The 11,826-nt window shown below is 45.5% G+C and overlaps 1 protein-coding gene across 3 annotated transcripts in view; it reads right to left on the reverse strand.

Annotated features, from left to right (window-relative positions):
• The window catches only part of MEMO1 (mediator of cell motility 1), a 134,005-nt gene extending 124,105 nt beyond the window's left edge, over window positions 1–9,900 (reverse strand). For 2 of the 3 annotated variants that reach the window (XM_074395701.1, XM_039477749.2), the window contains exon 1: window positions 9,820–9,900. In XM_074395701.1, coding sequence (XP_074251802.1) covers window positions 9,820–9,880 — 61 coding nt within the window. In that variant the 5' untranslated portion in view covers window positions 9,881–9,900. The remainder of the gene's footprint in view (window positions 1–9,819) is intronic. The other variant, XM_074395702.1, reaches the window with a different exon arrangement.
• Window positions 9,901–11,826: the final 1,926 nt, after the last annotated feature.

Genomic DNA, 11,826 nt, shown 5'->3' on the forward strand with positions numbered 1-11,826 from the left:
TATTACTTGACAATTACAAAGATGTTTACTGATTCCAAATAGTTCAACTTCTCACTTACTCTGGCATAACTATAAATGGAAAAAAACAGTAGGCTTCAGCCAGAAGTCCTGCGTTCAAATCTTAGCTCTATAATTTACCAGTTACAATTCATGCAAGCCTCCTCCAAGTCTTAGTTTTTCTTCTTAACAGTAAACTTTTGCCAGAAGTCCTGGGTTCAAAACCCCACTCTACCATTTACAAGTAATGTGACTCAGACAATGCAGCCTCCTCCAAATTGTCATTTCTCATCTATAAAATGGCAAGGTGAGAATGGGATTAAAGACTTACCTGCAGCTAGGCACTGTGGCTCATGCCTGTAATCCCAGCACTTTGAGAGGCCCAGGAGGGCGGATTACGAGTTCAGGAGTTGAGACTAGCCTGGCCAATATGGTGAAACCCCGTTTCTACCAAAAATACAAAAATTAGCCAGGCATGGTAGCATGTGCCTGTAGTCCCGGCTACTAAGAAGGCGGAGTCAAGAGAATCTCTTGAATCCAGGAAGTGGAAGTTGCAGTGAGCCAAGATTGCAGCACTGCATTCCAGCCTGGGCAACAGAGGGAAACTCTGTCCCCCACCCCCAAAAAAAAGACTTGTTTTGCATTATCTACCCTATACCTAATCATGGGGTTATTGTAACAATTAAAAATGTATGAAGAAATCCCTTATATAAGTCATAAATAATATACATGTATGAGTTAAATGTCCATACTGTAGTTTGAGGAAAATGAAGTAGGACAGAATAAGTTCAGTGTTTCAGGAAGCATATTTTACCATACCTCCTCCTTGCCTCTAACACTAACTCTAATCTTTTTTTTTTTTTTTTTTTTTTTTGAGACGGAGTTTCACTCTCGTTACCCAGGCTGGGGTGCAATGGCGGGATCTTGGCTCACCGCGACTTCCGCCTCCTGGGTTCAAGCAATTCTCCTGCCTCAGCCTCCTGAGTAGCTGGGATTACAGGCACGCGCCACCATGCCCAGCTAATTTTTGTATTTTTTAGTAGAGACAGGGTTTCACCATGTTGGCCAGGATGGTCTCGATCTCTTGACCTCGTGATTCACCCGCCTCAGCCTCCCAAAGTGCTGGGATTACAGGCTTGAGCCACCGCACCTGGCGCATAAACTCTAATCTTAAGAGTCAAACTGGTTCTTCAACGTACTTGTTATACCTTAAATAAGTTACTCAACTTAAGTCATTGTTTCCACATCCGTAAATGGAGATAATACCTACCTTGGAGGATCTTCTTGAAGATTGGGGATTATGTACATACATATGTAATATACCTATGAAATATTCTTTTTTTTTTTTTTTGAGACAGAGTTTTGCTCTTGTTACCCAGGCTGGAGTGCAATGGCGCGATCTCGGCTCACCACAACCTCCGCCTCCCGGGTTCAGGCAATTCTCCTGCCTCAGCCTCCTGAGTACCTGGGATTACAGGCACGTGCCACCATGCCCAGCTAGTTTTTTGTATTTTTTAGTAGAGACGGGGTTTCACCATGTTGACCAGGATGGTCTCGATCTCTCAACCTCATGATCCACCCACCTTGGCCTCCCAAAGTGCTGGGATTACAGGCTTGAGCCACCGCACCTGGCAAAATATTATTAATGAAAGTTTTTTGTCATTTTCATCTTCTTTCAAATGGACAAAAACCTCAAAGGCAGTTGACATGAACCAAGAAGATGATTTTGACTTGGAAACTGCATGTGAAAGGACAAGGAAACTGACAACTAGAAGTAATCCGGCAATTATATCAAGTTTCCTATTAAATTTGTTCTTTCCTTCTTGCGTTTCTCCAGGGTAAAATAGGATGGGCTGCAAAGAAAAATCAGCATACAGAAACCTGTATAAAAGAATTCACTTCGGGCCGGGCGCGGTGGCTCAAGCCTGTAATCCCAGCATTTTGGGAGGCTGAGGCGGGTGGATCACAAGGTCAAGAGATCGAGACCATCCTGGTCAACATGGTGAAACCCCGTCTCTACTAAAAATACAAAACATTAGCTGGGCATGGTGGCACGTGCCTGTAATCCCAGCTACTCAGGAGGCTGAGGCAGGAGAATTGCCTGAACCCAGGAGGCAGAGGTTGCAGTGAGCCGAGATCGCACCATTGCACTCCAGCCTGGATAACAAGAGTGAAACTCCGTCTCAAAAAAAAAAAAAAAAAAAAAAAGAATTCACTTCGGAACTAAATTTTATTACATAGTCTTTCCAAAGAGAAATATTTTTATTATTCAGTTTTTCAATTTCTCACACACCAAGATATTATTTTGACACTCTTGTCTTTTTTTACCCAAACTTACATCAAATATTTTACACTCCTGAACTTAAGGTACTTGCCAAAAATATTAATTTGTAGTTTTCTAGCATAGAACCCTGATATCATTTTATTAAATGTTTAGAAACATAGAATAAAAACAAAAAGTAAAACTGCATTTAAGATATGTATCATAGAAATACTTAAATAATGCTCTTTGAAATTATCAGACTTTGATATTTCCTCAATTCCATGACAGCCATGATTATAAGACGTACCAACAATAATATAACCACCATTTTCCAAGGAAAAAAAAGCAAAGAAATTTTCTATTTCTATTTCCAAGGGAAAATGTTACATAGGGTATATTAAATCTGTGAATACCCACCAAGGTATACACTTGATTTGTATACTTTTTCAATATATGTTTACTTAAACAAAAAAAATTTAGTGTAATGTCCTACTGCTTCACAAACATAGCATACATATGCTGCAATCAATCTAAATATGAAAGATAAAAAGAGAAAGCTCTTAGGAAAAAACACAGGAGAGTAACTTCATGACATTCAGATAGGTAGAGATTTAATAAATGGGAAACAACAAAAGCACTAACCAAATGATAAACTGGACTTCTTTAAAATTAAGAACTTGGCCAGGCCGGGTGCGGTGGCTCACGCCTATAATCCCAGCACTTTGGGAGGCTGAGGCGGGTGGATCACGAGGTCAAGAGATTGAGACCACCTGGTCAACATGGGGAAACCCCATCTCTACTAAAAATACAAAAAATTAGCTGGGCATGGTGGCACATGCCTGTAATCCCAGCTACTCAGGAGGCTGAGGCAGGAGAATTGCCTGAACCCAGGAGGCGGAGGTTGCGGTGAACCGAGATCACGCCATTGCACTCCAGCCTGGGTGACAAGAGCGAAACTCTGTCTCAAAAAAAAAAAAAAAAAAAAAAAAAAGAACTTGGCCAGGCATGGTAGCTTATGCCTGTAATCCCAGCACTTTGGGAGGCCAAGGCAAGAGGACTGTTTGAGATCAGGAGTTTGAGACCAGCCTGGGCAACAAAGTGAGACACCATCTCTACTAAAAATTTCAACAATTAGTCAAGCATTATGGTGCATGCCTGTAATCTTAGCAACTCAAGAAGCTGAGGCAGGAAATCACATGAGACCTGGAGTTTGAAACAGAGACCCCCATCTATACAAAAAAATTTAAAACTCAGCCAGGCATGATGATGCATGCCTATAATCCAAGCTACTCAGGAAGCTGAGGCAGGGGGATCACTTGAGCCTAGGAGTTAGAGGCTGCAGTGAGTTGTGATCACACCACTGCCATCCAGCTTGGGCAACAGAGCAAGACCCTGTCTCAAACAAATAAATAAGTAAATAAACAAATAAAAGTAAGAAGTTTAATTCACTGACACACCAAGATTCTAAAAGAGCAGAAGATAGGAAGATAGTTGCAATATGTATCTATCTATCTAAGAAAGAAATGTAGCCAGAGGTCAGGTGCAGTGGCTCAACCCTGCAATCCCAGCACTTCAGGAGGCCAAGGCAGGCGGATCACAGGTCAAAAAATCGAGACCATCCTGGCAAACATGGTGAAACCCTGGCTACTAAAAATACAAAAAAAATAAGCTGGGCATACTTGGGAGACTGAGGCAGGAGAATCGCTTAGACCTGGGAGGCAGAGGTTGCAATGAGCTGAGATCACGCCACTGCACTCCAGCCTGGCAACAGAGCACTCAAAAAAAAAAAAAAAGAAATGTAGCCAGAATAAGAACTACAAGTCAATATGAAAAAAACTAAACCACCCAATAGAAAAAAAGGGCAAAAGATTTAACAGACACTTCGCAAAAGCAGAAATCCAATGGCCAATAAACATGGAGTCCCTAACATGAAAAAATGCTCAACTTCATTAATCATCAGGAACATACAAATTAAAACTATACTCCACTATCACTATACACCCTAAAAAGACTGACAATACCAAGTACTAGAAAAGATGAGAAGTAACTAGAGCTCTTATACACTGCTGGTGGGAGTGTAAATTTGTAAAACCAATTTGCAAAACTTCAGCACAATCTACTGAAACTTATCATATACATAGACCATGATCTAACTACTCCACCCCAAGGCATATACTCTTCAAAAATCACATATACATTGACTAGAAAAAGGTTTAAGTGTTCACAGCAGCAAAACTAAAAAACCCAAATGTCTATCAACAGTAGAATAGACTGGTGTCATCACAACAGAATGAACAAAGTACAATATAACAGTATTAACCTTACAAATGTAATATTGAGCAAAAGAAGCTCAAAGGAGCCAGACACGGTGGCTCACTCCTATAATCCCAACACTTTTGAAGGCTAAGGGATAAAGACTGCTTGAGCCCAGGAAGCAGAAGCTGCAGTGAGCTACGATAGAGCCACCGCACTCTAGCCTGGATGACAGAGAGAGACTGTCTCAAAAAAAAAAAAAAAAAAAAAGGGAGGCTGGGCAAGGTGGCTCACACCTGTAATCCCAACACTTTGGGAGCTCAAGGCAGGCGGATCACCTGCGATCAGAAGTTTGAGACACAACTGACCAACGTGATGAAACACCATCTCTATTAAAAATACAAAAATTGGCCAGGCATGGTGGCACGCGCCTGCAATCCCAGCCACTCAGGAGGCTGAGGCAGGAGAATCACTTGAACTCAGGAGGCGGAGGTAGCATTGAGCCGAGATTGGGTCACTGCACACTTTAGCCTAGGCAACACAGCAAGACTCCATCTCAAAAAAATAAAAATAAAAAAGAAGCTCAAAGAATACATACTATATAATTCCACTGATACAGAATTTGAAAACAGACAAAATTTTTCTATAGTCTTAGAATGCAAGGACATGGAATGTGGGGAGGGGCATTTGTTGGGAATTCCAGTACTGCTGTGTTTCTTGAATTGAGTACTCATTATGTGAATGAACTTACTCATCTAGCTGAACTTGTTTAAAATATGTCATACTTTAAAAATCTTACACTCACTGGATCCCTAACTGGAAGAACAGGATTTGTAATCCCTTCCTACCACCAAGATTCTTCACCTATACCATGATTAGAGACAGGCAGCAGTCTTACATCAGCCCCACCACTCTTCAGAATGTAAACATTTGTATCCCTGTCCACATATGCTACCAATACCTACCACTTGCTAATCACCTACTATATGTCAAGCACTTTAACATTCAGTTAAATACTTAATGAGCATCTTCTATGTACAAAGCCTGTGCTGAGTATTTATGGTACAAAAAATGAGTAAGACACGGTACCTGTCGTCCCATATACACAGATAACAAGAAACTTAAAAACTACATTGGGGAGGCAAAGCACCAGGTTAGGTTTCTTGAAGGTATTAACACTTGAATCTTTAAAAGAGGAGTTGGAATTATCCTGACAAAGAACATTTCAACAGAGGGACCAGTTTGAGCAAGAGCACAGAGGTAAAAAATAGCATGACGTATTTAAAGAAACAATGCACAACTACTAGATGTCATTTAAGGGGGGTAAAACCAAAACTGGGTTGGGGTAGAGGAAAGCGGTCATAGAGATAGGAAGATGATGGCAAGTTATGAGGGGACGCAGACCTTATCCAACAGGCAAGATAAATGTGTGGCGTTTCCCAATCCAATGTTCTTTTTTTTTTCTTTTTCTCCTTTTGAATCCAATGTTCTTTCCTCCTGCTCCAAACCTGCTCAAATACCCTTCCTTCAAAGCATAATTCAAATCCTACCCCAAAATGATTCTACCTGCCTCAGAAGTCCTAAAAGCATATCTCAAAGTAATGGAATGAAAGCTGTAGCAAATCTGGGGAAAACAGACATTTCAATTATACTGCTGGTCCAGAGATCAAACTTTAACAACCACTAACCTACACTAGCCAGGGTTTGGCCAATTTTTTCTATAAAGGGCCAAACAGTAAATATTTCAGACTTTGTGTGTCACATACAGTCTCTACAGCATTTCATGGTTTTGTTTGTTTTTAAAACAACCCATTAAATACTAACAACCATTCTTAGCCACTGGACCTTACCAAAAAAAAAAAGTGGGGGGAGGGCTGCAGCTAATCCCTGCTACACACGCATAGAGAAGTGAGAATGAACCTTCCTATAAGATTAATTTTCCTAAAATGCTACTTGTGTTATACTAGTCCCCTACGCAAAAACCTCCATTGGTCCTCTCTCTCTACTGAATAAGTCCAGTCCCAATGATGTCTGGCATTTATAGGCCTTCTGTACTGTAGGACCAGCCTACTACTACAGGCTCATCAACTATGCCCTTGTGTACCTTCCATTCCCACTAAACTGAGCTAGCCACATTTACCTGCCTCTGTTACCTACGTGGTGCTTCTCAATCCAATGTTCTTTCCTCCTGCTCCAAACCTGCTCAAATACCCTTCCTTCAAAGCATAATTCAAATCCTACCCCAAAATCATTCTACCCTCCCCAGAAGTCCTAAAAGCATATCTCAACTTACCCGGTATTTATTTGCTGCGCTAAGTTATTACTTACTTCAAATAAACTGAAAATTCCTTGGAGGCAGGAAATAATTTACGTTACTCTCTATCAATGGATCGAGCAAATAACAAGGGGTAAACACAAAGAAGATATATGTGTGTGTGTATATGTAATATTTATATATGTACACACACACTTTTTCCTGAAATAGCCAGATAACTAAAACAAATGTGTTTTCACCCTTATTTATGTCAGTAATAAAACACATTAATTCTATGGACACGACTTGAATGCTGTAGGAACCACAGAATGGCAATCCAGAAAAACCTCTCCATCTCCTATTATACTTTTTTAGGACTAGTATACTAGAAAAACAACACAATACAAGTACAATGTTTCCAACGGTCAATGTTATCAATGTAGTTACTCTGGCAACTATTAAAGACAAATGTTACTAAACCCAGTCAAAGTTTACTTATCTGTAGCTGTATTTCATTTATTTTTAAAATACAAAATAAGCTTTTACAATTGAATTGCTTTAAATCTACCCTCAATTATTACTCAAGTTTAAAAAGTCACACACCAACTCTCCCCCAAAAAAGTCACAAATATATGACCTTAATTTTAAGGTTCTCTGTGACAATGTATATTATCAAAAATGGCATTATTGATTTCACTCAGAATTTAGGGAAATAAGAATACCTTTAGAATTTTTAAGAAAATAGTCCACTTTAGTTCATTGTTGATAAATAACAATAACCACAGAATGTTCTGAGCTGAATTAACGAATTCACCTTAGATCTGAAAAGACAAACCAAATATCTCTTTCCAAATCCTATGCCCTATAAGATTATCCAGGCCGGGCATGGTGGCTCATGCCTGTAATTCAAGCACTTTGGAGGCCATGACAGGTGGATCACCTGAGGTCAGGAGTTCAAGACCAGCCTGACCAACATGGTGAAAAGCCATCTTTAAGAAAAAAAAAAAAAAAATTTATATATATATATATATATATATATATATATATGCGTGTGTGTGTGTGTGTGTATATATATATATATATATATATATATATATATATATATAAAGATTATCCAAAGAATGTCCAAGAATCTATAGAAATTCCCCCCAGAATCACTTGCCCACATTCCAATGCAAACTACAACAAATGTTTAAAACATTGAACTTCTGGCAGGGCTCGGTGACTCACGCCTGTAATCCCAACACTTTGGGAGGCCGAGGCAGGCAGATCACGAGGTCAGGGGTTCAAGACCAAGCCGAGCCTAGATGGTGAAGCCCCGTCTCTACCAAAAATACAAAAAAAGTTAGCAAGGCATGGTGGTGCGCGCCTGTAATCCCAGCTACTGCGGAGACTGAGGCAGGAGATTCGCTTGAACCCTGGAAGCAGAGGTTGCAATGAACCGAGACAGCGCCATTGCACTCCAGCCTGAGAGAAACAAGGCTCTGTCTGGGGGTGGGGGGGGGGGGAACCACTGAACTTGAACTTCTCTACATCTTTTCCCATTCACTGAACAAGAATAATTTAACTGGCATTCTCCGGCTGTGAGAGCTGATTAAATGTTTATGAAGTACTTTAGGACCATGAAGGGAAACCACTGTAACCATAAAATGTCATATTTGCTTAATGCAAAACTATAGCTACCTGTTAGCTATAGCTGCAAATCCAATCCTCACAATTCTTTTGCGTTTCCCTAACACAGAAAATCTTCAGTGAGTCATGTATTTCAGTAAGGTACATGTACTTAATGAGCTAGTTTAGCAACCTCAGAGAAACGAATTTTCTTCCAAATCTTTGCTTTCTCACAGGCCATGTCACTCTCCAAGCCAATTCTTTGCAAAGAGAACATGATCCGATTCATATGGAGAAGTTAGCCCTGGTTATTGATAAGCCAATACCAAATGACTGAAGACTATGAGGAATCACACAACTTTGTTAACATACCAGAAATGTGACTCCTGAAAATAATCCCAGAAAACAGGCGTTCTAACAAGCGCTTTAAAGGGAAAGTCCCTACACTCTTACAGAAAGAACTCTAAAACGTTTTTAGACAGTGGAGACAGAAGACTCAACTCGCTCAAAGATTAAACTTAATTCATTAGGTAGTTCTAGCACCTGCCTGGTGTTGGGCGACCAGTGACTACGGCGACTGCACAAGAAAAGTGCTGATGCCATCTCCAGCTGCCCCTTTCGTGAATGACAGTAACAATGCAAACACTTGACAAAAGAGCTGGGAGGGCCCCCCAAGCCCCTGCTTAGCCGTACTTCCACCCCAGCCCCAGCCTACAAAGCGACAAATCCCTGAAAGGCCCTCCTGACAGATCTCCCCATGCAGAAACCTTGCCTGTAGTCTGGTAACGTCAAAAAGTGCTACCCTTCACTCCTTGCAAGACAGCGGAGCCCTTCAAAGGTGCAGAGAAACGCTGCCTGCTTCTCCAGCGCCAGAGCCACCGGGCGAGAAGACTTCCTCTCCGGCTGCGGGCGCGGGGGCTCGGGGGCAGACCGACAGAACTCCCTCTGGGCGAGGGCGCTCCCCGGACCGCCGGCGGGGAAAGCAGGGAAGACGAGAGAGAAAAGGAAAGGGCGGAGGGTCGCTGCCCGGAGGCGTGGGGAAGCGGGGCTCCGCGCCGGGCACACCGTCCTTCCCGGGGGTGGCAGGGGCCGGCCGCCCGCTTCCCGGGAGCCGGAGGCGGCGACAAGTCGGCTCGGGGCAGGGACCACGTTCCTTCCTCGAGCCCGGTCCCGAGGGAGGGCGCGGGCTGCCGAGGCGGCAACTCTCCCTCTCGCCCAACTCCGGCGAGCGTGAGGCCGGCCGTCCCCGGGCTGCTGGCGCTGGATGCCCGCCGCCCGGATGGGGGAGGCGGCGAGGCCGGCCTCGGCTCGCTCCCTCCCCACGCGGTCCGCGCCCGGCGGCCCGTCCGCGCCCTCGTCCCCGCCCGCCGCCGACCTCGGCCGGCCGGGCGCGGGGCCAGGCGGCGGCGGCGGCGGGCGGGCCGGCGGCCTGGGGCCCTACCTGAGGCTGTGTACCAGCTCCCGGCGTGACTGGCTTCCCGGCAGACCACTCGGTTGGACATCTTGGTGCCTGTGCCGCCTATGGTGCACGAGGATGAATGAGGAGGCGGCGGCGGCGGCGGCAGGAGCGGCTCCGCGAGGGGACGAGACACCGCGGGCCCAGCCCAGGAGGAGGCGGCGGCGGGGAGGGGATCAGCCCGGCCCAGGAGGAGGAGGAAGAAGAGGAGGCGGCGGCCCGGGAGGAGGAGATGGCAGCCGGGGCGGTGGCGGCGGCAGCAACAATCACCACAAACTCCGGCGGCCGCCGGAAGATGGGGCCCACGGCGGCTTCACCGAAGCCCGGAAAGCCCTGGCCCCGGCCCACGGCGTCGCCGCTGCTGCCCAGCCGGGGCTGGTTCCGCCGAGCCGCCCCCACGGCCCCCCTCCCCTCCCAGCTGGCCTCCCCGAGCCACCGCCGGTGACCCCACCCCCGTGACTCCGCGCCCGCGCCCGCCCCCGCCCCCCGCGGGGCTCCCCGCACCCACCCCCACCCCTGGCAGGGCCCTCCAGCCCGGCCGCCCGCCGCCGGCCCCGCCCCGCTCCTCCTCCCGGCCGCACGGCGAGGTTAACGGCGGAAAGCGGACAGGCCGGACGGCATCTGGGGTCGGGCAGCCCCGCGAGGAGGCAGCGGTGGCTGCAGCTCCGCGCACACAAAAGCCGAGGGCCGGGGCCTGAACCAGGGAAGGCAGACGCGGAGAAGAGCCAACGCTTCCTTACTCGCCACTCTAACGGGTCCTGCCCACTGAGCATGCCCAGCACCGCTGCCAGGCCCGCCGAGGAATCTCAACGTGCACGCTCCGCTCTCCGGGGTTTAGCGGCAGCAGAGGCTGGGAGGTGGGGGCAGGGCGCGGGGAGCAGGACGCAGCCGCAAGGCAAGCCCCCTCCCCCAGCCAACTTCCTCAAATGGAGAGCACCTAGGGCTCGTGGATGCGGCTCTCTACGAGGACAGTCCTGGTGGTATTCCCCATCATACACAGGCATCTTCCATGGATTCGCACCCCCAAGGTCTCATTCCTAGGGTGGCCACGCCGGGAAGTTCATTTGTAGAAGCAGGCACGTGGTAAAGTGTGCCTGTGGTCCTGCAAATGCTAGTTTTTGCTTCACAGGGTCACCCTTACCACCTAATGGGGGCTTTGACATTGTAACCATTTGTCTTGTTTCGTGGTGTTATTTATGTAGGTGGATGTATTATCTCCCTAACTAAAGTGTTTGATATTAACTAGCCTCAGTTATCCTCAACTGTAAAATGGGGACACTCAAGGAGTGCTGAATGTGAAAAGCCTGACAGGGAAAGCATACAACAAATATCATTTCCACTCTTGTCATCTCATAAATCCCAGTATTCCACATAAATGTCAGGAATAAAGAATTTCTTTACAATTGTGTAAGAATCACAGTAAAGGAGGCTCTATCTTGGACCTCCGAGGAAGTGTTATTGTTACAAAGTACACTATTGCAAAAGCAGGAATAGAGGAAGACAAAGTTGCATACATCCAATGAAAGTTTTGCGGCAAACACTATAAAATGTAACTCCATAGGCATGGTACCTCCTGCCTGTAATCCCAGTACTTTGAGGGCCTGAGCCAGTAGGATTGCTTGAGGCCAGCGGTTTAAGACCAGCCTGGGGAACATAGAACCCTGTTTCTATACTTTTTTTTTTTTAAATCTGGGCATGGTGTCTTCACCTGTGGTCCTAGCTGTTTGGGAGGTGGAGGTGGGAGGAGCACTTGAGCCCAGGAGGTCGAGGCTACAGTAAGCCATGATCACACCACTGCATTCCAACCTGGGCAACATAGCAAGACCCTGTCTCAAAAAAGAAAAGAAAAAAAAATTATATCTGAGTTTCACACTAAACAGGCCCCTGACAGAATCCAAAGTAGAAAACTAGCTGTCTAATATTCAAGTTTACTTTTTCTTTTTAAAGGTCTACTCTGTTTCCTCTCCTCCTCCTACCTTCTCCAACTTTAGG

This window comes from Saimiri boliviensis, chromosome 1, assembly GCF_048565385.1.
Source record: "Saimiri boliviensis isolate mSaiBol1 chromosome 1, mSaiBol1.pri, whole genome shotgun sequence".
NCBI classification, from domain to species: domain Eukaryota; kingdom Metazoa; phylum Chordata; class Mammalia; order Primates; family Cebidae; genus Saimiri; species Saimiri boliviensis.